This window comes from Callorhinchus milii, unplaced genomic scaffold (genome assembly GCF_018977255.1).
Source record: "Callorhinchus milii isolate IMCB2004 unplaced genomic scaffold, IMCB_Cmil_1.0 Scaffold5, whole genome shotgun sequence".
In the NCBI taxonomy this organism is placed as follows: Eukaryota; Metazoa; Chordata; class Chondrichthyes; order Chimaeriformes; family Callorhinchidae; genus Callorhinchus; species Callorhinchus milii.
In genome coordinates this window covers 25,946,782-25,972,012 of record NW_024704746.1, presented here as the reverse complement: position 1 = coordinate 25,972,012, position 25,231 = coordinate 25,946,782, and the positions used below count along the sequence as shown (strand labels likewise).

At 43.8% G+C, this 25,231-nt stretch overlaps 1 protein-coding gene across 4 annotated transcripts; it reads right to left on the bottom strand.

Annotated features, from left to right (window-relative positions):
• Positions 1–1,970: 1,970 nt before the first annotated feature.
• Positions 1,971–25,215, bottom strand: LOC103188905 (nuclear receptor subfamily 2, group C, member 1). 4 transcript variants are annotated; one of them, XM_042335150.1, is made up of 17 exons: positions 25,071–25,215; positions 15,294–15,372; positions 13,961–14,070; positions 11,855–11,971; positions 11,494–11,628; positions 10,896–11,123; positions 9,825–9,909; positions 9,107–9,286; positions 8,579–8,726; positions 7,656–7,749; positions 7,366–7,565; positions 6,018–6,192; positions 5,590–5,711; positions 4,966–5,105; positions 4,371–4,508; positions 3,942–4,047; positions 1,971–2,961 (listed from the first exon to the last, which is right to left on the bottom strand). In XM_042335150.1, the coding sequence occupies exons 4-17, from the start codon at positions 11,948–11,950 to the stop codon at positions 2,787–2,789; spliced, it is 2,022 nt and encodes a 673-aa protein (XP_042191084.1). In that variant the 5' UTR covers positions 11,951–11,971; positions 13,961–14,070; positions 15,294–15,372; positions 25,071–25,215; the 3' UTR covers positions 1,971–2,786. The 4 variants fall into 4 exon arrangements, with proteins under 4 accessions (XP_042191084.1, XP_042191087.1, XP_042191085.1 ...); XM_042335153.1 differs by having other exon boundaries at positions 7,366–7,550; XM_042335151.1 differs by lacking the exon at positions 25,071–25,215 and adding an exon at positions 21,399–21,507.
• Positions 25,216–25,231: the final 16 nt, after the last annotated feature.

The following is a 25,231-nucleotide window of genomic DNA, read 5'->3' as shown; positions in this document are numbered from 1 at the left end:
CAGCTAATTCTTACGAGACGAAATATAATCAGTTGCTGCTCCGTGTTGGTTGATTTCCAAATAATGATATTTGGGAACTTCTAATCAGTTCACGGTTAAGGAATCAAGTTGTCAAATTTAAGCCATCAATGTTCTCTCCCTTCACCACTGACTCCCTCCCCTTACAACAAAGTGCACATCTAAATGTATAGGTCAGCAATTCATTCATGAAGGATCTGGAATTCGTTCCAAAATGACTGCTTTGATAAGAATTTGGTCACTCAATCCAGGACTGTTTGTTGGACACTGCTGTGTGCAATTGGTTGCCGCATTTTACCCACAAAATATAGTCACTAACCTTTACAGTATATTGTGGGAAGCATTTTGAGACATTTCAAAGACCTGATAAGGCGCTATATCAAATGCAAGGATTTTTATTATTCAATTATGTATGTACACTGTCAGGGAGAAGTCTTACTATTTATTTAAAAAAATCATGCAGAGACCAGATTATTCTAGAGATGAGTTTGGTTGACAGAATCAGACACAAAGTGTTGTTTTTTTTTAATTATAAATTTTCTTTTATACAAAATAATCAATTTAAGTTACCCTGCAATAGCTCTTGAGAAAACGAGCAGGAATCAGACATTTGTGCAATTCTGATACCAGTTTCCGTTTTATTCTCCTGAAAAATAAGAGCATCTTTCATTCCCTTTCCTGTACCCTCAAAACAGGAAATAAGCCACAAAAAAAAACTTGGTCTGATGAAATCCGTAGCAGATACAGATTACGAATTCAAATTTGGAAATTCAGATTTCACCCGCAAAATATAGTCAATTCACTTTTAAGTATATTCTGTAAAGCCTTTGAGATGTCTTGAAGACATGATAAGGCGTTATATCAAATGCAAGGATTATTATTATTACTAAATGAAAAATGTTTCCTTTGAATGGAGACGGTGACATTTTGGTAGGTAAAACTCTCTCGTTTCACCAAACATCAGGCTACTTCATCTCAAGTTAAAAACTAATATTTTCTGAGCTTCATTAGGACATTTTGAAAAGTTAAATACAGTACAATAAATCATAATTAGTTTGTAAAATGCGCGTTTGCTAATATTGCTCTGTACGTCAAATATTCTGTAACAAACTGTGTTCATTATAGTGCAGAAACATTACTGAAATCCAAATATAATCCACCCAATCAATATATATATTTTTTTGAAGCATCTCAATTTGTAGTTAAATGAGTTATTGGTCACTGATGGTTTCAGTAGGACGAAAAAAAACAATCTCTTCTCCCATCACCACCCCCCCCACCCCCACACCCCTCCCTCGCTAAACCATTTGTGTATTAAAATGAATTTGCAGCACGTTAAAAGGTTTAAAAATGATACAGAATTGGAATAAAACATTGCAATGTTCACGGTTCTCTTGATAGCTATCAAAGTGCTACAGTATTTTTCACCCGGCTGTTTTTAATCTAATTTTGAGCCAATGTATATTATCTTATTAGCACTTGTTTGCGAAGGGCTCAAGTTCAAAACTGTACCCAGGAGGGTATTCTAGTCGGGCACCAGTACAGATTGCTAGAAATAAATCACTGTCGTTGCTGAGTTACAAATGGAAACTTAAAATCTAGATTGACTGATTTTCTGCATCTGTAACATACTGTAACATACGTGGAGTCCTGTAGCTCAGTGGTTGGAGCACTCGCCTCGCAAGCGAGAGGACCTGAGTGCGAATCCCGCCTGGGCAAACCGCTGCGCAAGTTTCCTCACTCCACACGCCTGTTTACCCAGCAGTAAGTGGGAACCTGGTTGTTAATCAATTGGCGGATCGCTTTTCCGGGAACAATTCCTTCAAAAAATAATAATAAATTGGTCACTTCAATTCACAACTGTTTGTGAGACACTGCTGTGATCAATTGGATGCTGCGTTTCACCTACAAAGTACAGTCAATTCAATTTACAGTTAAAGACGTGATAAGGCGCTATATCAAATGCAGGTATTATTACTATTATACTCTGGGGTGGGAGCGACTAAAACAAGGTTCGCCACCCGATCTGCTCTTCCTATGTTCGTGCTTTGTAAAAGCAGAACATACAGACCGTGCCTTAAGAACAAATGATATATACAGCATTTATACAGCACCTTTCACGTCGGGAGGACGTCCCATGACACTGGACAGTCAGATAATTCCGTCAAATTAAATCAGTTGCTAAACGCAATGAGTCGGCAGGCGTTTGTTAAACAAATATGAAGTAATTTGTCAGTGAACACCAATGCCCAGTACTTGCCCCAAAATAATAATATGCAAAACCACATCTAAATGCTATACTGTGTACAGAGTCTCACCGACATGCAAATCAGTGCTTTAACCAATATGTCAACTGTTGTATCTTTAAACCAGCCCAATTTTTTTCAAGACTATTTTACTCCAACACAGTCTGCTACAGATTAATAAAAAAATATCAGGTATACACAAACCGAGAACAGGCTTTGTCCATACCAAATCACACACATCTGCTCTGCAAAAAAAACGTGTGCAGTCCTAACAGAACAATTAGAAAAAGGAAAGGTTCTTTCATAGTCACTATTTTATTACAAAAGTGTTCTTGAGCACAATTCGTCACTGAAAAATATTCAGTCTTCTCTCCTCAAATTGTTTTCTCCTCTCCGTTTGCAAGGATTATTCCTCATCATATCTTTTGTAGATGTGTTCAGATAACAACTTGTTGCTCGTCCCTCACAAAGCCACGATGAACAAGATTTGCGCAGGTCGTGAGATATTGCTGAGGCGAGAGATCACACTGCAGAGCCTGTAATCTGGCTGTTGTATTCCGCTGTTTCCATTCGCAATATATAGGGGATTATACTGTCGATCTGAACGTTTCCTATTAGTCCTGCAAAGAACAGTTCTTCTGTGATGGCACTACTCATAAGCCGTAAAGCAGGCAATCTGAGAAGGAGCCTAGACAACCTGCAAAAGATACAATCAAGATTATTTATAACAAAGCCCTAGTTACAATCAACACAAAACCTGCCATTTTTTAACATTATATTGAGGCATTCTATTCAGATTTACAAGGAGGTAATAATAATAATAATAATAATAATCCTTGCATTTGATATAGCGCTTTTCACGTCAGGAGGACGTCCCAAAGCGCTTCACAGAACACACTGTAAAGTGAATTGACTGTATATTTGTGGGCGAACGCGGCAGCCAATTGCGCACAGCAATGTCCCACAAACAGTCATGGATGGAAAATGACCAATTTATTATTGTTTTTTGTTTTGGAGGGATTATTATTAGGCTCTGTGTGGAGTAAGGAAACTTGCCCAAGGTTTCGCCCTGACTGGAATTGAACTCAGGTCTCTCACTTGCAAAGCGAGTGCTCTAACCACTGAGCTACAGGACTCCACGTAAGTGAAGAAAAGCATTAATATTAATAATAATCCTTGCATTTGATGTAGCCCCTTATTACAATGTTGAGACGTCTCAAATGCTTCACAGAATATACTGCAAAGTGAATTGACTATACTTTGTGGGTGAAACATAGCAGCCAATCGCATACAGCAGTGTCTTACAAACAGTTATGGATTGATTGAGTGATTAAATTATTATTTTTAATTATTTATTTTATTACGCCTGGAAAAGTGATCTGCCAATTGACTAACAACCAGTTTCCTAATTACTGCTAGATGTTTGGAGTAGGAAAACTTGCTTAGGGTTTCGCCCTGCTCAGGAATCGAACCCAGGTCCTCTCGCTTGCGAAGCAAGTGCTCCAACCACTGAACTACAGGACTCACTTTTACAAGGAGATAAGTGAAGAAAAGCATTATTAACAATAAACATGTTGTAAAGAGAGTTACTCTGCCCGATAAGACAGGAATTTCCAGTTATCAATCTGCTGGAAGTCAAAGACCTAATAGAATTAGGAAATAAAGATTTACGTTTACCTGTAAGAATCATCTGGATATGATTTCGCTTCATAATCCTGAAGTTCCATGTATGCCTTTTCTTGAAATTTATCAATCTGTGCAGCGTTAATTAGTCCGGGGTGATCTGAGGAAACAACAAAAACAAGACAACTTGTGTATAATAATCCTTGCATTTGATATAGCACTTTATCACATCTTCGAGACGTCTCAAAGCGCTTCACAGAATATACTGTAAAGTGTAGTGACCGTGTGTTTTGTGGGTGAAACGAGGCAGCCAATTGCGCACAGCAGTGTCCCACAAACGGTCGTGGATTGAGCGACCCATTTTTAAATTTATGTTTATCACGGTAATAAATGGTACTCAATTTTTTTTAAAACTTCAGGAGCAACTTTTAACACCATACACATTATTGCTTGTGCTGTAAACTTAGTTGACTTGTGACTTACCTGGGCTAAACAGAACGATTGCCTTCAGGTATGCATATTCGTATCCATCCAGAGATAACTTAGCCATGCTGTTGGAGAACTCCTGCAGCTTCCAGATATGCTCCATTACTATTTTCGCTCTGTCCGCCGACAACTTATCTGTTAAGAAAGATGGCGAAGCATAAAAATCTTTGCATTTGATATAGCGCCTTATCATCACGTCGTCGAGACGTTTCAAAGCGCTTCACAGAATATACTGTAAAGGGTAGTGACTGTGTATTTTGTGGGCCAAACATGGCAGCCAATTGCTCATAGCTGTGTCCCACAAACAGTCATGGATTGAGTCACCAAATTATTATTATTATTTTTAGAGGAATTATCCCCCGAAAAGCAATCCATCCACCAATCGACTAACAACTGGGTTCCTACTTACTGCTAGTAAACAGAGAAGCGCGTGGAGTAAGGAAACTTCACCCCGCCTGGAAATCAAACCCAGGTCCTCTCGCTTGTGAGGTGAGTACTCTAACCACTGAGCTACAGGACTCCACGAGGGAATGCTAGCAACACCAATGAGCCACATCATCTTCCAATGAAGTTTTTCAGTACTAACTCTTACCTTGTTGAAGGCTTGTTTGCAAATGGTTAACAATCGCTGTGAGGATGGTGGATAAATTCATCACTTGGGAACACTGGGCCAGACCGAGTGTGAAGAGTTCATTCCAACAAGCTCTTACCAAGGCTGTGTTATTATCTGACCTGAGAAAAGAGAAAAGCACTGTGTTGATGCTGAAGGTTGACTCAGACAACCATTTCCTACCATACATAGCAATGTTCTGTGACCACTTTCGCTCTGTCTGCTGACAATTTATTTGTTAAGACAGCAAAACATAATAATAAACCTTGCATTTGATATAGCGCCTTATCGTATCTTTGAGACGTCCCAAAGTGCTTCACAGAATATACCGTAAAGTGAATTTCGCCCAGCTGGGGAATCGAACCCAGGTCCTCTCATTCGAGAGGATCTAACCATATCTGAGATAAAGCACCGAATACTAAATCGCCCACAAATACAGTCAATTCACTTTACAGTGTATCCTGTGAAGCGTTTTGAGACGTCTCGAAGATGTGATATGGCGCTGTATTGAATGTAAGGATTATTATTAATACAAGCACATCGAGCTCTTTAGTCTTAACTGTCAAAACAGCAAATTGAAATTGAAGATTAAAATAAATCACATACCCGAGCGCCTGGAAGGCTGGAATCGACCTTGACCAGTGCATAGAGAGAAACAATAATCTGCTTGCCGATTCACAGATATAGTGCACATTCAAGTATTCTGGCATGGGTGATGGCATGGTTAGCTGTAGGTGTGAGGGAAAAAGGAGGCGTTCAATATCAAAACAGGAATTGATTTCCAGTCCAACAAACAACAACAACAAATTTACATTTGTACAGCAAAAGACAAAATAATGCAGAGGCTGGAAATCTGAAATGAAAATACTGACGAGTTTGTCCAGTTCTGATGAAAGGTCAACGACCTGAAACGTGAATCCACTTTCCTCTCTCCATAGATGCTGCCTGACCTGCTGAGTGTTCCCAGCCACTTCTGTTTTTATTTCCAAAGTTTATATAATCTCATTAAAATTAAATAATGCAAAAGAGCAAACCTTGAAAGCAACATGCACATCACTGAGGATCGGCACCTCAATCTCTACTATACGCAGGACTGGTTCCCCGCTAATCAGCTGTATGTTGGTGCCTGATGTATCCATACAATCTGCAGAGTTCTGAACAGCTGATCCATCCACTGGATTTAGTGCCTTGGCCAGTGTATCAAATGCTCTAAGAGGAAAAGAAATAGAGAAGCAACACAATCAGAAAACATCACCAACAACTCACATTTACACAGCACCCCTCACACAGGGCAGCGTCCCAGAGCGCTGGACAGTGGTGGAGCACGACTCCGAGCCGGGGGTGGGGGGGAACAGGGGACCATAGCCACGGACGAAGAGGAAGGTCTTCAAGCCCGATCTGAAGATGGGGAAGGAAGGGGCAAGACGGAAGGATTGAGGGAGTGTTCCAGAGTTTTGGGTGCAGCGGCGTAAAGCAAGGCCTATGGTGGAATGGAGGGCATGAGGGAAAAGCAGGAGGCCAGACGGAGTCAGTCGAGCGGAGGCAGCAGATAGTGGGTTGGAGAGTAAGGCAGAAAACCTAAGAGTCACTCCAAGGTGGTATATTTGTTTGCTACAGATTAAGGATAGTTCATTTAGATTTCACCAAGAGTGAAGAGGATTCAAAAACACACAAATGCCAGCACCTTGGGACATAGGAGGCGCTATACAAATGTAATTTTGTATTGTATAAACTATAAACTGTCTGAAGAAAACAACGGAATTTGCATGGTTTCGTTAAAATTTACCAAACTATAAATTTACTTAAAATGTACCGTACAGAAATAGGCAATTCAACCCAACTAATCTGTGCATATGTTTATACTCCACACGAGTCCGATAATAATAATCTTTGCATTTGATATAGCCCCTTATCACATCGTTGAGACAGCTCAAAGCGATTCACAGAGTATACTGTAAAGTGGAATGACTGTGCATTTTATACGTATATTGTATACAGATTGGTGGATAGCTTTTTAGGGGTAATAATCCCTTCCAAGAATAATAATACAACAAATTTACATTTGTATAGCGCCTTTCACGTCGGGAAGACAAAATAATAATTTGGTCTCTCAATCCACGGTTGTTTGTGGGACGCTGCTGTGCATAATTGACAGCCACGTTTCGCCCACAAAATATACAGTCAGTTCACTTTAGAGTACATCCTGTGAAGTGCTTTGAGACGTCTATGATAAGACACTCTTATCAAATGCAAGGATTATTATTATAATAATTGTGGGCGAGATGAAACGTTAGAAAACAGAATTGTACAAAAGCAGTTTCAACTAATTCACGACTGTTCAAATTGAATACAAGCATGACTTGCAAAGTGGGTGTAAATTACCTCGTAATGACACTCGCAGACTGATCATCTTGTTGCATTTCTGATAAAGAAGCGTCTCCATTACTCAAGGTCTCGACAGCTGATAGATCGGCGCTGCTTTGGGACAGGTCCTTTGATTTGCTCAGGGTCGCTAGTGACGTGACCACATTTGCAAGCGTACTTAAATCACCTTGACACGTTTCCACCTGAAACGAATAGGGCTGGTGAGATCAAGATTAGTGGGCTGGGTTAGCCATAAGGTCGACCACAAAAAACGCTGTATTTCAGAGCAGTAAATGACCACATCTCACCTTGATGTCAGACGATAGTAACATAGTGTTTTCGGTCTCCAATAGTGGCTGCTGTATATTCACCAACATTCCTGACTCCAAAAGTCCCACTGGTCTATCAATGCAAACAAAACATAACCGAAAGCTTTTTCATTTCTGAAATAAACCTTTTCAGAATCTATTCCCCTTTGAGACCCAATAAGGGAATAATGTAAAAAAAGGCAAAATACTGTAGATGCTGGAAATCTGAAATAAAAACAGAAATTGACGGGAACAAGAGGGAATGGGGGGGGACTCAGATTTCCAGCATCTACAGTATTTTGCCTTTTTTTTACATTATTCCTTTATTGGATTATAAGGACAAGCAAGGAGAAACAAAGACAAAGGAAATAATGAGATAGAGGACAGAAGATGACAAGATCAGAGGTGTTGATGGTGCAAGACAAAAGAAGGCAATAATGGGAGGTTACAAAAAGAAAAGATCCATCACCAATCACCATTTTATCCCCCTTAACTCCTCAATCTCTCTCCCCACCACCACCCAACGCACCTCCATCTCCTACCACCCCTGGAAAAGAATCTCCTCACCCCTCTCACTCCGCTGCCCTGGAGTCATCTGAACTCCTCCCCCTCTGGCCTACCTCCCGCACCGACTTATCCTCCTCAGTCACTCTCCTCCACAACTCCCTCTCTCACCATTCTTGATGCCTTAGCCCTTCATCTCCTATTCACGAACGTCACTCACGCTGGTACATCAGTCACCTTCACTGTTGTTTATTATTACTTTAGTTATATTTGAAGAGATTATGGAAAGCGATCACCAATCGACTAACAACTGGGTTCCTATTTATTGCTAGGTATACAGAGTAAGGAAACATGCCTAAGGTTTCGCCCTGCCCGGGAAAACACTGGATAGTTTTGACAATAGACAAGCAATGTAATACCTTGCACTTTCCTTGTCTGTTACGAAGGTGGGGGTTGCTGCTAAAGGGCTTCGCAGGTCCTTCCTGATGTAAATCTTTTCAGTTGAAGCCGCGCAGTTTGCAGATTTTTCCCGGGAAACTTCTACTGGCTTTCGTTCACATTGAACAGCTATTAAACAGCAAAGAGAGGCACGAGCATTTAATATTTTTGATATCGTAAAGTCCTGTAGTGTATTAAGTAGGAACCTGTTTTTTAGTCGATTGGCAGATTGCTTTCTGGAGGTAATAATGCCTCCAAAAAAGTTAATTAAGATAATAATTTGATCACTCAATCCACCACTGTTTGTGGGACACAGCTGTAAGCAAATGGCTGCAGGGTTTCACCCACAAAATATATAGTCAATTAACTTTACAGTATATTCTGTGGAGCGCTTTGAGATGTCTCAATGACATAAGGCACTATATCAAATTAAAGGATTATAACTTTTTAAGCTTTTTAAGGTACTGAATTTGTAATAAAAGAAAATGGACACTCAGTTCTTGACTTACAATCCTGTTTCATTCCCAAAACCAAGCACCTCTGAAGTCGACAGTACTGGCAGCGGTTTCTGTGGTGTTTGTTAATGACGCAATCCTTTGATCCCCTGCACACATATACCAAGTTCTTCCTTATACTTCTTTTAAAGAATCCTTTGCAACCTTCACAGCTCACTGCCCCATAGTGACGTCCTAATGGGTGGGGGGGGAAATGGCATGATTATTAAAATCCATTGTCTGTTTACCAAGTCACCAAAAACCCAAGACAGACATCTACCGATCAACCAAAAATGTCTACAACATGCAAAGTCAACCTCAGGAAACCGTACTGGAGTCCCATAGCATAGTAGTTAGAGCATTCACCTCGCAAGCGAAAGGACCTGGGTTCAATTCCCGGGCAGGGCAAAACCTTAGGTAAGTTTCCTTACTCCACACGTCTCTGTTTACCCGGCAGTAAGCAGGAAACCGGTTGTCAGTCGATTGGCGGATCGCTTTCCGGGGGGTAATAATCCCGCCAAAAAATAATAATATTGTCACTTTGAGACATGTTGAAGATGTAATAAGGCACAATATCAAAGACTCGATTTTGACATTCCATTGCCAGGCATGTCAACTTGGAGCCAGTTCAGCTCCAAGGAGACCACCTTACCTCCCTCAGCGTAATGGAAAGTAAACTCAAACTCGTTGTTAAGATTATATATGATTGAGATTATTATAAGCAGATTCTTACCTGAAGCCCTGTCCCCACACACCACACAAAGCTCTAGTGCTGGTTTCACTGGGCTTTGCTCTGCTGAAGTAGCATCTGTTACAATCTGCACAGAAGTAAGACATCAACCAATAGATTGGGTCAATAGATGTGAAAACATTACAATTCACTTTATCTTCTTTCGTCTATAATTCTTATGTTCTTATGATATTTTGATTTGATTACAATGTACATGTAGTTTTAAATTTATAAGGGTTACATAGGAACAGGAGGCCATTCAGCCCCTCATTCCTGTTCCGCCATTCTATAAGATCATGGCTGATCTGTACCTCAACTCCATACCCTCCATCCAGAAACCTTTGCTCCATATCCCTTGATATTCTGACCTAACAAATATCTGTATTGTTAGGTCAGAATATCACTGTAACTCAGTGGTTAGAGCACTCGCCTCGCAAGCGCGAGACCTGGGTTTAATTCCAGGTAGGGCGAAATGTTGGGCAAGTTTGCTTATTCCACACACCTCTGTTTACCAGCAGTCAGTAGGAACCCGCTTGTTAGTTGATTGGTGGATCACTTTCCGGGGGTAATAATTCCTTTAAAAAATATTAAAAAACAAACTCGCCTCACAAGCAAGAGACCTGGGTTCGATTCCCAGCAGGAGAAACCCTGGGCAAGTTTCCTTACTGCACACACACGCCTCTGTTTACCTAGCAGTAAGTATGAACCAGGTTGTTAGTCGATTGGCAGATCACTTTTCTGGGGGTAATAATTCTTTCCAAAGAAAAAGAATTGGTCACTTTAATCCACGACTGTTTGTGGGACACTGCCGTGCAAAACTGGCTGCCATGTTTTGCCCACAAAATACATAGTCAATTCACTCTACAGTATATTCTGTGAAGCGCTTTGAGACGTCTCAAAAACGTAATAAGGCGCTGTATCAAATACAAGGATTATTATTATCCACCTCAGTCTTGACAATATGAATGGATCCAGCATCCACAGCCTTTTGGTGAGAGAGTTCAGGATTTAAACTATGCTTTGATCTATTGGTACCACGACCTATTATTGACTTTCCGATAAAATCCAACGAACCTGTATATGTTGTGCAGAGCCATCAGGAGATGTAAAAATAAGCTGGTTGAGCCCAGCTGAATCAGGTGCTGCTAGGATGACTTTCCCTTGTCCACAATCGGGTCTGGCTAGAATCACCTTATTCGATGTGGAGCTGTCAGAATTCGTTATGAAAAACTGTTTGGTCGCCCCCTGGTCCATCGATGTGACTATCTGAATTTTCTGGCCAGTTTGCTGATCTGTAACAATCTGCAAAGTGAAATGATATCATTTATTACAACAATAATAATTCTTGCATTTGATATAGCGCCTTATCAAGTCTTCGAGATGTCCCAAAGTGCTTCACAGAATATACTGTAGAGTGAATTGACTGCATATTTTGTGGGCGAAACGCGGCAGCCAATTTCAAACAGTCGTGGATTGAAGTGACCAAATTATTATATATTTTTTCCCCCTAAAGGACCTTCCTAAAGCAGCATCCATTTGCACACAGCTCAAGTGTTTAAAAACTAAACCATTTCCTTACTCCTTAGCGCATTTAACCAACTTAACACTCCTGAACTGAACACACACACTAATAAGATTGCTTTCACTATGTCTGAGGGAAGAGAAATTCTACCTGAATGCGCTGTGCTTCAGTGACACCAGAGTCGGCAGGAACAATCTGAATCCTCTGTAGGGGATTGGTCATCATTGGTCTTCCTATCACAGTTCCTGGAGCTACAGTAGATAATGTCCCGTGACAATGGGAGGCCTGGGAGGAAGTTGCCAATGATTAGACAAAGAAAGGGGGGAAAAAAAACAAAAGCTCATCGCAGACTAAAATGTAAAAAAAAGCAACATTTTTCATATATATATATAATCCTTGTATTTGATACAGCGCCTTATCACGTCTTCAAGACGTCTCAAAGCGCTTCACAGGATAGACTGTAATGCGAATTGACATTTTGAGATGATTGTTATGGAGTGACAAATCGTACCTGCTGTTCAGCGAGCTGCTGCACTAAATCATCGGTAACTGTGATCAGCTTTACTTGTGCTTGTTCAGCCAAGGACAGCGTTGGACTTCCAGCCATAGACACCTGATGTATATGAACCTGCAGTGAGCATAAAACACAGCTCGGTAAGAAGAACAACAAATTACAGACCCTTTCACGTCAGGTGGACGTCCAAAGGGGGTGGATGGTCAGGGATTCGATCTGAGCTGGGGGTTGGGATCAGCAGGGGTGGAGGGCAGCATGGGTAGGGGTAGGAGGGTCATCAAAGGTGTGGTCGAAGATGAGGGGCAAGTATTAGATTTACTGTATTCTATTTTCTCTACTTCGCACACAATCTAGCCTGTAGACCCTCAGTGACATTATCAGTTCAGTGCTGGATTACAAGCAATCTCTTTTTTAAACAGTTTAACCATGATGCTAGACAGATTACAAGTTTCACCTGGTGGCTGCTGAAGTCATGGAGAAATGACCGAATGTGCCAACAGACAAGTCAAATTGTCAATGGTCTCACACAAGTTCAAGAAACCTAGATATCAACTGACCGCTGACTGTATTAGCCATTTTCCTGTTGCTATTTGTGATACCTGCACAGTGGAGGAGGTTCTTGAGACAAGCCTTGAAGGAGCAAAGGGAGGGAGCGAGGCGAAGGGACTGTAGGATGGAGTTCTAAGAGGTGGGGGCAGAGAGGCTGAAGGCCCGACTACCGATGGTGGGGCGGGCAGGGTCAGGCGGGGGATGTGGAGTAGGCCGGAGCCGCTGAGCGGAGGTTGATGTGGAGTTAGCAGTTACAAAGGTAGGGAGGAGAAAACCCGTGGAGGGTTAGAAGGCGATGTTAAGTTACCAAAGAGAAGGAAATAAAACTCAAAAGTAAATCACTTAAATCACCGAGCAGCACAGGCAGATCAGCTGCTTCCCCAATTACGGAGTCCTGTAGCATAGTGGTTAGAGCAAGCGAGAGGACCTGGGTTCGATTCCTGGCAGGGCGAAACCTTAGGAAAATTTCCTTACTTCACAAGCCTCTATTTACTTAGCAGTAAGTAGGAAGCCGGTTGTTAGTCGAATGGCGGATCAGTTTCCCGAGGCAATAATTGCTCCAAAATCTAATAATAATAATGTGGTCACTTAATCCATAGCTTTGTAGGACACTGCTGTGCACAATTGGCTGCCACATTTCGCCCTCAAAATACAGTCAATCAGTGTACACAGTGGATCCGGTGAAGCGCTTTGAGACGTCTCTATGATGTGATAAAGCGCTATATCAAATGCAAGATTTATTATTGATAATTAGATAATTATTAGTATTCATGCAGAATGCTTTAATTTAAAAATATAGAAATACTCCACTAAGTCTATCTATACAAAGTTGAGTGCAGTGCGTAAACATAGTATCACCAGCTCTTGTAATACAAGACGATGTAGTATATAGCAATGTCACCTGTTTAATACCAGCGAGGTATCAGATATTAGGTCACGAACTCAACTGTGGACCTGACTGAATGTTACTCATTACATTATCACGTGCCCTGAAGATCACTATAAACTGAAAATTAACACAAGGTCACTTTAACTGCACAACATAATCTGAACTAAGCTCACAACACTTTCGTAAACTGAAATCAAATTGTTTAAATGGGTTTCACCCTGTAAAAAAAATTTATTTCAGCTGATATTGCAGCACCATGCAATCTGCCAATGTGAACTGAGGCTGGAGTCTGGGTCACAGTGTCAGGTCTCAATGCAAATACAACTGTTCCTACTGCAGGAACCCGGTTGTTAGTCGATTGGCGGCTTGCTTTCCGGTGACAATAATCCCTTAAAAATAATAATAATCGTAGATTGACTGACCACATTACTGCTGTGCGTAATTGGCTGCTGCGCTTTGTCCACAAAATACACAGAAACTACACTTTATAGTATATTCTGTGAAGCGCTTTGAGACGTCTTGATGATGTGAAAAGGCGCTTATATCAAATGCGAGGATTATTATATCAGTTTAAAATGAATAGTAGTGAGATCAGCACAACATTTAAAGTGTAAAAAACACAATCTAACAGTAAGTACCACCCTCAAAGTGGCAGAAAACCTTACCTTCTACTTGTCCTCACAATGCTCTCAAGCAGCTTTCACTGACGTACAAATGCTATTTACTCAAACGCGATACTGATGATATAGGATTGTTTGCTGTTTTTTCAGCATCCCTAAAGAGAGGAAGAAAAGTTATTTTTACAGAAGGGGGCAAAATTATATAGTTTTAAAAAAGCACCTGGTAAAAGAAACAATCCACTCTACATAAAGCACATACCCAAGCTGCAACTGAATGCTAGGTTGATGCAGGAATGGAACCAGAGTCCCCTCGCTTGTGAGGCGAGTGCTCTACCCAATACCCATAAGCATTTCTGTGACTACTAAGCCAAGTATCACAGATTATAACTGGCTAAAGTTTTTGATTTCAACCAAATACACCTTCCTGGTGCTTCCTGGGGCTGCGAATGCAGGGGAACCTCATTAAAATGGTGTTTTGTAGCATATTGATGTGGAGTCATGCAGGGTAGTGATTCGAGCACTCGCCTCACAAGCGAGAGGACCTGGGTTTGATTTTCAGAAGAGGAGAAACATTAGGCAAGCTTCCTTACTCCACTCGCCTCTGTTTACCTAGCAGTAAGTACCATTGATGGATTGCTTTCCGTGGGTAATAATCCCTTTAAAAAATAAATAATAAGTTGAACACTCAATCCAAGTGAAGACAGACTTTGTCCAGTAATTTGCTAAATTAAACTCAAAATGTAAATTAAAAATTAAAATATTCACTGAATTCACTGTAATTTATGCAAATACTTTCTCAATTGATGTGCAAATACTTCCTGCCATAGACTGCTTGCTCAACACCATCAATCACCCCTGGCTAACAAGCTACAATTTCATAATTCATAGAATTTCTGTGAAATTTTATTAGGATCCCAATGAAAAAGGACACGACTTGCTATAATAATAATAACCTGAATAATAATCTTTGCATTTAAGAGGAACATATCACTTCATTGAGATGTCTCGAAGACCTTCACAGAAATAATTGCTAAATGAATTGACTGAATATTTTGTGGGCGGAATGCAGCAGCCAATTGCTCACAGCAGTGTCCAACAAACAGTGGAATGAGTGACCACATTATTACATATTTTACTTTTTTGGGGGGGATTACCCCCAGAAAAGCAATCTGCCAGTCGACTAACTACCGGGTTCCTACTTACTGCTAGGTAAACAGAGGCGTGTGGAGTAAGGAAACGTGCCTAAGGTTTTGCCCTTGCTATGTGAATACAGTATGCATACTTAGAAGAATTATTTCCTTCCCTCTCAAAATTAAATAGATTAAAATCAGAATAGATTTCCAGAAAGACAGTTGAACAATGTTGTCTGTCTACATACCTCTTTCCTTTGTCGCTCAGCAATCTGTTGTGCCCCCTCTTCCATGTACTTTGCCATTCTGGTTATTCTTGAGAACTTTCTGGAAGAAATAAGGTATACAGGCTTTATTCACTGAAAATATTTTGGTTGGAAAAATCTGCTGCTTTACAAAATAATAATAATCATCCTCGCATTTGATATAGTGCCTTATCACGTCTTCGACACGTCTCAAAGTGCTTCACTGATACAATACAAAATTACATTTGTATAGAGCCTCTCACGTCGGGAGGACATCCCAAGGTGCTGGACAGTCAGGGATTGGGATCTGAGCTGGGGATCGGGATCAGACAGGGTGGAGGATAGGGAGGGTAGGAGAGTGGCCGAAGACTCGGTCAAAGGAGGGTTTTGAGACCCCCCTTGAAGAAGGCAAGGGAGGGGGCGAGGCGAAGGGAATGTGAGATGGCGTTCCACAGGGTGGGGGCAGAGAGGCTGAAGACCCAGCCGCCCAAGGTGGAGATATACACTGTAAAGTGAATTGAGTATATAGCAGCAGCCAATTACGCACAGCAGTGACCCACACACACCAAATTATTATTATTTATTTTGAAGGGATTATTAACCACTAGAAATGCGATCTGCCAATCAACTAATAACTGGGTTCCTACTTATTCCTAGGTAGAGGCGTGTGCCTAAGATTTACTTTGCCTAAGGTTATGCCTTGCCCAGGAATTGAACCCGGGTATCTCGCTTGCGAGGTGCTCTAAACACTACGCTACAGGACTCCACATCATCTGCCCGTTCAGGTAGAAATTCAACGATATCATGACATTTTACAAAGTGAAAGGAGTTTCACTCGGTGTTCTGGCCAACAATCCTACAGATACACGGATTGCCCAAAATTAGCTGCTATGTTTGCCTCCAAAGATAGTCACTACATTTAACATCAATTATCTACGAACAATTTTAGGATGTTCAATGTTACAGGTTAACTTCCAGCAGTTACTCCAACGCACAAGCCTGGGCTCTTGCCAACCTGCGCTCAATATATTCCGCAATTAGGTAGGCAGGATGCGTCCGTCCGTCCCTCCAGAGAGAGAGAGAGAGAGAGCGCATTCCATTCCAACGAGCTCTCGCTGGGATTTCCACGTGTCGGTGGGATGTGTGGAATTCTCAGTTTGGTTTGGAGACTCTTAAGCAACGGTGATAGGTTTCCACATGCGTCAGGACACCCGGCTGACCCAAAATGAAATGTTACAGGTGATGTATCAGATGTAAGTATTATTAATTATTTACGATTCCATCACCTTTGTTGAACTTCGGTCCCCACTCTTCCATTTGAAGACTGTCTTAACATTTCTTTTGAACTTAATGTAAAATGTCCACAAGATGGGCATTCATAGTAATACTTATGCCAGTTCCAAAAATACAATCTGCTTTTATGTATTATCCAAGACACCAACATTCATTTCAAGAAACTTTAATTTGTTAGCCAAAAATACACCAAAACGTGGTTATTTGAGAACAAGACTCTGTAAAATGTTTGCCCTGAAGACTATTTTCAACCCAGAAATGTTCTAAATTGTGCTCTCAATAGCATGTTGTCATATTAGAATACAGAGCTGAGTTTTCACTTCAATTAAGACTCTTTCCAAATCTCAATGTGCCAGAATACATGTGTTAGTCTGCCTTGCAGTCCAACTAGTGGTGTAGTAGTGTACATCTGAATGAGGTCTATAATAATAATTTGGTCACTCCATGACTGTTTGTGAGACACCGCTGAGCGCAATTGGCTGCCGCGTTTTGCCCACAAAATACAGTGAATTCACTTTACAGTATATTCTGTGAAGCGCTATGAGATGTCTCAACGACGTGATAAGGCGCTATATCAAATGCCAGGATTATTATTTATTATTATCCACTTTTCTAAATCTAAAAACCTCTTTGCAAAACATGCTGAAATATTTCAGGGTGTTTTTTTTTCATGATATTTCTGAGTTTGGAAAATTGTAAACTTCGTTTATCCGTTGCGCCATATACCTGGTCAAGCTAGCTATGAAACATGCATTTACACCACAGTTCCAATGTCCACTTGATTTCAGATTGGAGTTGAAATTCTAAATCAAACAGGACTGTATAAACAGCCAGGAGGTATTTACTCAGATCCCATAGAAATTAACTTGGATTTTGCCTTTAGCACATGACTGGATTACATAATTTGAGACTTGCAGCAGGCTGGCGAAAATAACCCAATGCAAATCCTATAACATATTCCACCCACACCTTGTAATAATATACCTGACAACCCACTTATACTCATAAGACGATGCTCAAACTCGCCAAGAAGCCAAAAGCTCAAATCAACTTTTTCTGGTTATATAAATGTAATTTTGTATTGGCTTTGTATTATTCAGTGCAAAGATGAGAAAAAAATTGAAAAAATTACATCAATTGGCCTTTGGCAGTGAACAATTTAATACATTGTCCATTTTCAAAATTCTGATTATAAATTCCAACAGAATACTCGCTGATGTAAGCATAGCAACACATATGTCATACAAATCTCAAGATTTTGAAGACAAGTAAATCTTTTGAGAGATGCTCACATTTTACATAATCTAAAACCTTTTTTCATTGGAATCATTTTGAGCCTCACTTTGTAGCTATTATAATAATCCAGACAATGAATAACTGTACAATCAAATAATTAAAACCAAAAATGACTTTCAAGGCTCGGGCTTAATGGAATGCATAAGTGTGCCTTGTGACTTAATATTAATGTAGGGTAGTCAATTGAGGCTCATCAGATTGGTTGAATTCCAAACATTAAAATAATTTTGCTTTCAGCATTAATCCCTCAAAAAAATTATTTGGTCACTCAATCCACATCTGTTTGTGGGACACTGCCGTGTGTAATTGTCTGCCGCATTCCACGCACAAAATATAGAGCCAATTTACTTTACAGTATATTCTGTGAAGCGCTTAGAGGCAGACACCTCAAAGATGTGATAAGACCCTATATCAAATGCAAGGATTATTATTATATAAATGCAACTTGTTGTAAATAATGCCCCAGATGTTGCTGACTGTTACAAATGTTTGTTATTGTTCCCCTATTGCTCTCATACTATATACGCTAAATATGGCATTGAATTTTTATGTTTATCGAGCTGTAGCTGCACTAATTTGTTTTCCCGTTAGCTTGAAGCAATTTAATAATAATAATATATATTTCTATGTATGTTTGAAACAAAACAGTTAAAAATGTCTCGCAATCAGCATCAGTATATAGTATACCTTTATTAGCAAATTGTGTGTAATTAAAATAATTGAGAGACATCTGTGCTGGAAAAAGTCATTGTAACATTTCACTGTAACATCCCAAGGCGCTGGACAGGGATTTGGGCCCGAGCTGGGGGTTGGGATCAGAAGAGGTGGAGGGCAGGGAGGGTAGGGGTAGGAGGGTGATCGAAGGTGTGGTCGAAGATGAGGGGCAAGCACTAGATTTACTGTATACTATTTTCTCTACTTCCCACACAACCTAGCCTGTAGACCCTCAGTGACATTATCAATTTAGTTCCGACGAAGGGTTGTGGACCTGAAACGTTGACTCACTTGCCTTTCTCCGTAGATGCTGCCTGACCTGCTGAGTTTTCCCAGATCTCTCTGCTTTTGTTTCAGATTTCCAGCATCTGCAGCATTTTGTGTTTTGTTATCAATTTAATGCTGCATTATAAACAATCATTTGTTTCTAACAGTTTAACCACGATGCCAGACAGACTACAGAAGTTTACCTGGTGGCTGCTGAAGTCATGGAGAAATTACCTAATGTGCCAACAGACAAGTCAGATTGCCAATGGTCTATCACAAGTTCCAGAAACCTAGATATCAACTGACCGCTAACTGTATTAGCCATTTTCCTGTTGCTCTCTGTGAGATACCTGCACAGGGAGAAAATCACTGCAGTTGTTTTTCTGACTAAACTCAATTGATGTATTTGGCAGTGAAAGGAGTGAGTTTCAAGGATCCAATACGCATCGCAAGATTCTTAAGTGGAGAGATAACTTGAGCTTCACCTTATCTACCTTGAAAGTCAATGCAGCCTATGCATTACCTCACAAAAAATATTCCCCGTATCATGAATTGCAATAATGTCTATTCTAACATGCTATGAAATAAAACCATGCTGAAATTATGAGATAATTTAAGCACTGACATTCAAGCTTTTGCTTGATACCCTTCTTCACCATTATTATACAGAACAGAAGAGTGTGTGCTCCAGGGACGAATTTCATCACTAAATCTTTAACAGGATTACTCATCCACAAAATTTATCAAAAAGACATTAATCATTTTTTGTATGCTTTAAACAAAATGCAGCTACTCGAGTGGATTTGTGTTGAAGCACACTCCAGTTATTGGAATTGTATTTACTTTTTTTTGTGTGATGAATTACTGGGTTACTGCTCCCCATGAGCAACTTTCATGTCTTGAATTTTCAACAGCGGAGTGCACATCAGTACAGCTAGCTCATCCAAGGGGGTTTTGGTTTCCAAAAGCATTAAATAACCTACAGTTGTCAAATCTCAGCCTAGGCCATATTAAATATGAATCAACTTACACCACTGTCCATTTTTACATTTGAGAAGGGGCCATGGAACAAAGGCAAATGTGGGAGTGCATCAGTGAGTGATCTAACATCGCAGAGCTTCTTGTTGGCCTTCACACACACCAGCAGTAAGTAGTAAATAAAGAGTTTTTCCACATTTAATCATTTGAGGGACAGGTTGGCTAAACCTCGATTTGGCAAAAATATTATTATAATAATCCTTGCATTTGATATAGCTCCTTATCACATCATTAAGGCGTCTCAAAGCGCTTTACTGGATTACTGTAAAGTGAATTGACTGTATTGGATTTGTTTATAAATGAAAAGATCATATGTCACCAGGGGCCATTTGTGTCCAATTTTACATTGCGCTTTAATAAAATGTACCCGTCTTCGTTGCAAAACAAGAGTCAACAACCGTAGAGCAGAGACCGGGAACGAGACAGACAAATACAAGGCTGGATCCATCCACACCTTCAAGAGTGAGGTTGATGGATTGTTGGTAGGTCAGGGTATTAAGGGATATGGGGAGAAAGCAGGAAATTAGAATCGAAAGGATTAGTTGAGGTACGGATCAACCATGATTTAATTAAATGGCGGAACAGGCTCAAAGTGCTGAACGGTCTCCTCCTGTTCCTATGTTCCTAAGGCTACGCTGGGTCCTCAGGACAAACGGCGGACGGACAGTCTCTGGCCCAGGGAACTGCAGGTGCTTTTTTTTTGTGTGTGTGTGTGTGTGTGACTGCTTTACTCCCACACTTTCTGCTTCAATATAAAATAATAATAATCCTTGCATTTGATATCAAACCTTATGATGTCATTGAGGTGTCTCACAGAGCTTTACAGGATACACTGTGTGCTTTGTGGGCAAAACGCAACAGCCAATTGCATACAACATTGTCCCACAAACAGTCGTGGTTTGATCCCAGGTTTGAAGAGAATAATAATAAGAATAAGCGTTGCATTTTATATTGCAGGTCATCATGTCTTCAAGACGTCTCAAAGCATGAAGCGGAGCCAGGTGAAGTTTTCAGATAAACGCAAGTGTGACACAGGAATAATAATAATGACTGTTTGTGGGACGGGACACTGCTATGCCCAATTGGCTGCCGTGTTTTGTCCACAAAATATACAGTCACTACACTTTACAGTATATGCTGCGAAGCGCTTTGACACATATCAAAGACGTGATAAGGCGCTGTATCAAAAACAAGAATTATTATTCATCAAACAAAGGATCAATCAATACAATTCATCAATACGATTATTATTATTATTTTTGACTGACTGAAGCGCTTTGAGACGTCTCAACCAGTGAGTGACTGTGTATTCCTTCCTGAGGGGAGTCTGTGCCACCAACACACACAGGGACAGCAGCAGTGAGTGTGTAAGCGAGGCCCTGGCTTGGCTCCTTTCAACCAGCCCAGGCCTGGGAATGACAGACTGGACACCGGCCGGGGAGAGGGAGGGAGGGAGGGAGGGAGGCCACTGCCCGCCCGTCTGCACACTGACAGACTCACCGCCAACTCCATTCAACCGGCGTCCCGGGCTTCTTCCTCCAACAGCCCGACCCACAACTCTCTACTTCTCATACACATTTACTCTGCTCCCTCCCTCCCCCTCCCTCCCTCCCACACACACTCACTCCTCCCCCTCCCACTCACACTCACTCCTCCCCCTCCCACTCACTCCTCTCCCTCCCTCCCACACACACTCACTCCTCCCCCTCCCTCCCACACACACTCACTCCTCCCCCTCCCTCCCACACACACTCACTCCTCTCCCTCCCACACACACTCACTCCTCCCCCTCCCTCCCACACACACTCACTCCTCCCCCTCCCACACACACTCACTCCTCCCCCTCCCTCCCACACACACTCACTCCTCTCCCTCCCACACACACTCACTCCTCCCCCTCCCTCCCACACACACTCACTCCTCCCCCTCCCACACACACTCACTCCTCCCCCTCCCTCCCTCTCACACACACTCACTCCTCCCCCTCCTCCCCCTCCCACACACACTCACTCCTCCCCCTCCCTCCCTCTCACACACACTCACTCCTCCCCCTCCCTCCCTCCCACACACACTCACTCCGCTCCCTCCCACACACACTCACTCCTCTCCCTCCCACACACTCATTCCTCTCCCTCCCTCCCACACTCACTCCTCTCCCTCCCTCCCACACTCACTCCTCCCCCTCCCTCCCACACACACTCACTCCTCCCCCTCCCTCCCACACACACTCACTCACTCCTCTCCCTCCCACACACACTCACTCCTCTCCCTCCCTCCCACACACTCATTCCTCTCCCTCCCTCCCACACTCACTCCTCTCCCTCCCTCCCACACACACTCACTCCTCCCCCTCCCACACACACTCACTCCTCTCCCTCCCACACACTCACTCCTCTCCCTCCCACACACACTCACTCCTCTCCCTCCCACACTCACTCCTCTCCCTCCCACACACACACACTCCTCTCCCTCCCTCCCTCCCACACACTCCTCTCCCTCCCTCCCTCCCTCGCTCACTCCTCTCCCTCCCTCCCTCGCTCACTCCTCTCCCTCCCTCGCTCACTCCTCTCCCTCCCTCCCACGCTCACTCCTCTCCCTCCCTCCCACGCTCACTCCTCTCCCTCCCTCCCACGCTCACTCCTCTCCCTCCCTCCCACGCTCACTCGCTCCCTCACACACACACTCACTCGCTCCCTCACACACACACTCACTCCGCTCCCTCACACACACACTCACTCCGCTCCCTCACACACTCACTCACTCCGCTCCCTCACACACACACTCACTCCGCTCCCTCACACACACACTCACTCCGCTCCCTCACACACACACTCACTCCGCTCCCTCACACACACACTCACTCCGCTCCCTCACACACACACTCACTCCGCTCCCTCACACACACACTCACTCCGCTCCCTCACACACACACTCACTCCGCTCCCTCACACACTCACTCCGCTCCCTCACACACCCACTCACTCCGCTCCCTCACACACCCACTCACTCCGCTCCCTCACACACCCACTCACTCCGCTCCCTCACACTCACTCACTCCGCTCCCTCACACTCACTCACTCCGCTCCCTCACACTCACTCACTCCGCTCCCTCACACTCACTCACTCCGCTCCCTCACACTCACTCACTCCGCTCCTTCACACACTCACTCACTCCGCTCCCTCACACTCGCTCCCTCACACACACACTCACTCCGCTCCCTCACACTCACTCCGCTCACACACACACTCACTCCGCTCCCTCACACACACACTCCGCTCCTTCACACACACACTCACTCCGCTCCCTCACACACACTCACTCCGCTCCCTCACACACACACTCACTCACTCACTCCGCTCCCTCACACACTCACTCACTCCGCTCCCTCACACACTCACTCCGCTCCCTCACACACTCACTCCGCTCCCTCACACACTCACTTCTCCCTCACACACTCACTTCTCCCTCACACACACACTCACTCCGCTCCCTCACACACACACTCACTCCGCTCCCTCACACACACTCACTCCGCTCCCTCACACACACACTCACTCCGCTCCCTCACACACACACTCACTCCGCTCCCTCACACACACACTCACTCCGCTCCCTCACACACACACTCACTCGCTCCCTCACACTCACTCCGCTCCCTCACACTCACTCCGCTCCCTCACACTCACTCCGCTCCCTCACACACTCACTCCGCTCCCTCACACACTCACTCCGCTCCCTCACACACTCACTCCGCTCCCTCACACACTCACTCCGCTCCCTCACACACACACTCACACTCACTCCGCTCCCTCACAAACTCACTCCGCTCCCTCACACACTCACTCCTCTCCCTCACACACTCACTCCGCTCCCTCACACACACTCACTCCGCTCCCTCACACACACTCACTCCGCTCCCTCACACACTCACTCCGCTCCCTCACACACTCACTCCGCTCCCTCACACACACTCACTCCGCTCCCTCACACACACTCACTCCGCTCCCTCACACACACTCACTCCTCTCCCTCACACACTCACTCCTCTCCCTCACACTCACTCCGCTCCCTCACACACTCACTCCGCTCCCTCACACACTCACTCCGCTCCCTCACACACTCACTCTGCTCCCTCACACACTCACTCCACTCCGTCACACACACACTCACACTCACTCCTCTCCCTCACACTCACTCCTCTCCCTCACACACTCACTCCTCTCCCTCACACTCACTCCTCTCCCTCACACACTCACTCCGCTTTCTCACACACTCACTCCGCTCCCTCACACACTCACTCCGCTCCCTCACACTCACACCTCCCTCACACTCACACCTCCCTCACACACTCACTCCGCTCCCTCACACACTCACTCCGCTCCCTCACACACTCACTCTGCTCCCTCACACACACTCACTCCTCTCCCTCACACACTCACTCCTCTCCCTCACACACTCACTCCTCTCCCTCACACACTCACTCCTCTCCCTCACACACACACTCACTCCGCTCCCTCACACACACACTCACTCCGCTCCCTCACACACACTCACTCCGCTCCCTCACACACACTCACTCCTCTCCCTCACACACACTCACTCCTCTCCCTCACACACACTCACTCCCTCACACACTCACTCCCTCACACACTCACTCCCTCACACACTCACTCCCTCACACACTCACTCCCTCACACACTCACTCCCTCACACACTCACTCCCTCACACACTCACTCCCTCACACACTCACTCCCTCACACACTCACTCCCTCACACACTCACTCCCTCACACACTCACTCCCTCACACACTCACTCCGCTCCCTCACACACTCACTCACTCCGCTCCCTCACACACTCACTCCCTCACACACTCACTCCGCTCCCTCACACACTCACTCCCTCACACACTCACTCCTCTCCCTCACACACTCACTCCTCTCCCTCACACACACACACAGATTTGCTGCCAAGCCTTTCTCCCCTGTCGGTCGGCTGCGGGCCGGGCCGGGCCGGGCGGGGGGGGCGGGGGTCAGGACGGGGGGGGGGGGGGGAGGGCGGGCGGTGGCTGTGACTAGGCCGAAGCCCTCGAGCGAGGGAGACGGTGAGACGCGGGGGCGGCACTCGCGAGGCAGGGAAAGGGCGGGAAGCCCCGGGGCCCCGCTATCTTACCTGACCGTTAGGATTTGAACGCGAATGGAACGCCGAGCCGTTGGCCTCGCGCCTCCCGCCGCCGCCGCCGCGGCTCTCTTTACCTCACGCGCGTCAGAGTTCGTGACCCCGTCCCTCCCCCTCTCGCTCGCTCTCGCCGCTCAGCTCTCCTCGCGGCGCAC

What these genes read in the sequence shown, in the direction of transcription:
- LOC103188905 (XM_042335150.1), bottom strand. Translation starts at nt 11,950, where the DNA reads ATGGCTGGAAGTCCAACGCTGTCCTTGGCTGAACAAGCACAAGTAAAG. An exon ending in CTGAAGCACAGCGCATTCAG is followed by an intron (nt 11,124 to 11,493) that starts GTAGAATTTCTC and finishes TTCACTTTGCAG; the next exon opens with ATTGTTACAGATCAGCAAAC. An exon ending in ACAGACAAGGAAAGTGCAAG is followed by an intron (nt 7,750 to 8,578) that starts GTATTACATTGC and finishes TTGCATTGATAG; the next exon opens with ACCAGTGGGACTTTTGGAGT.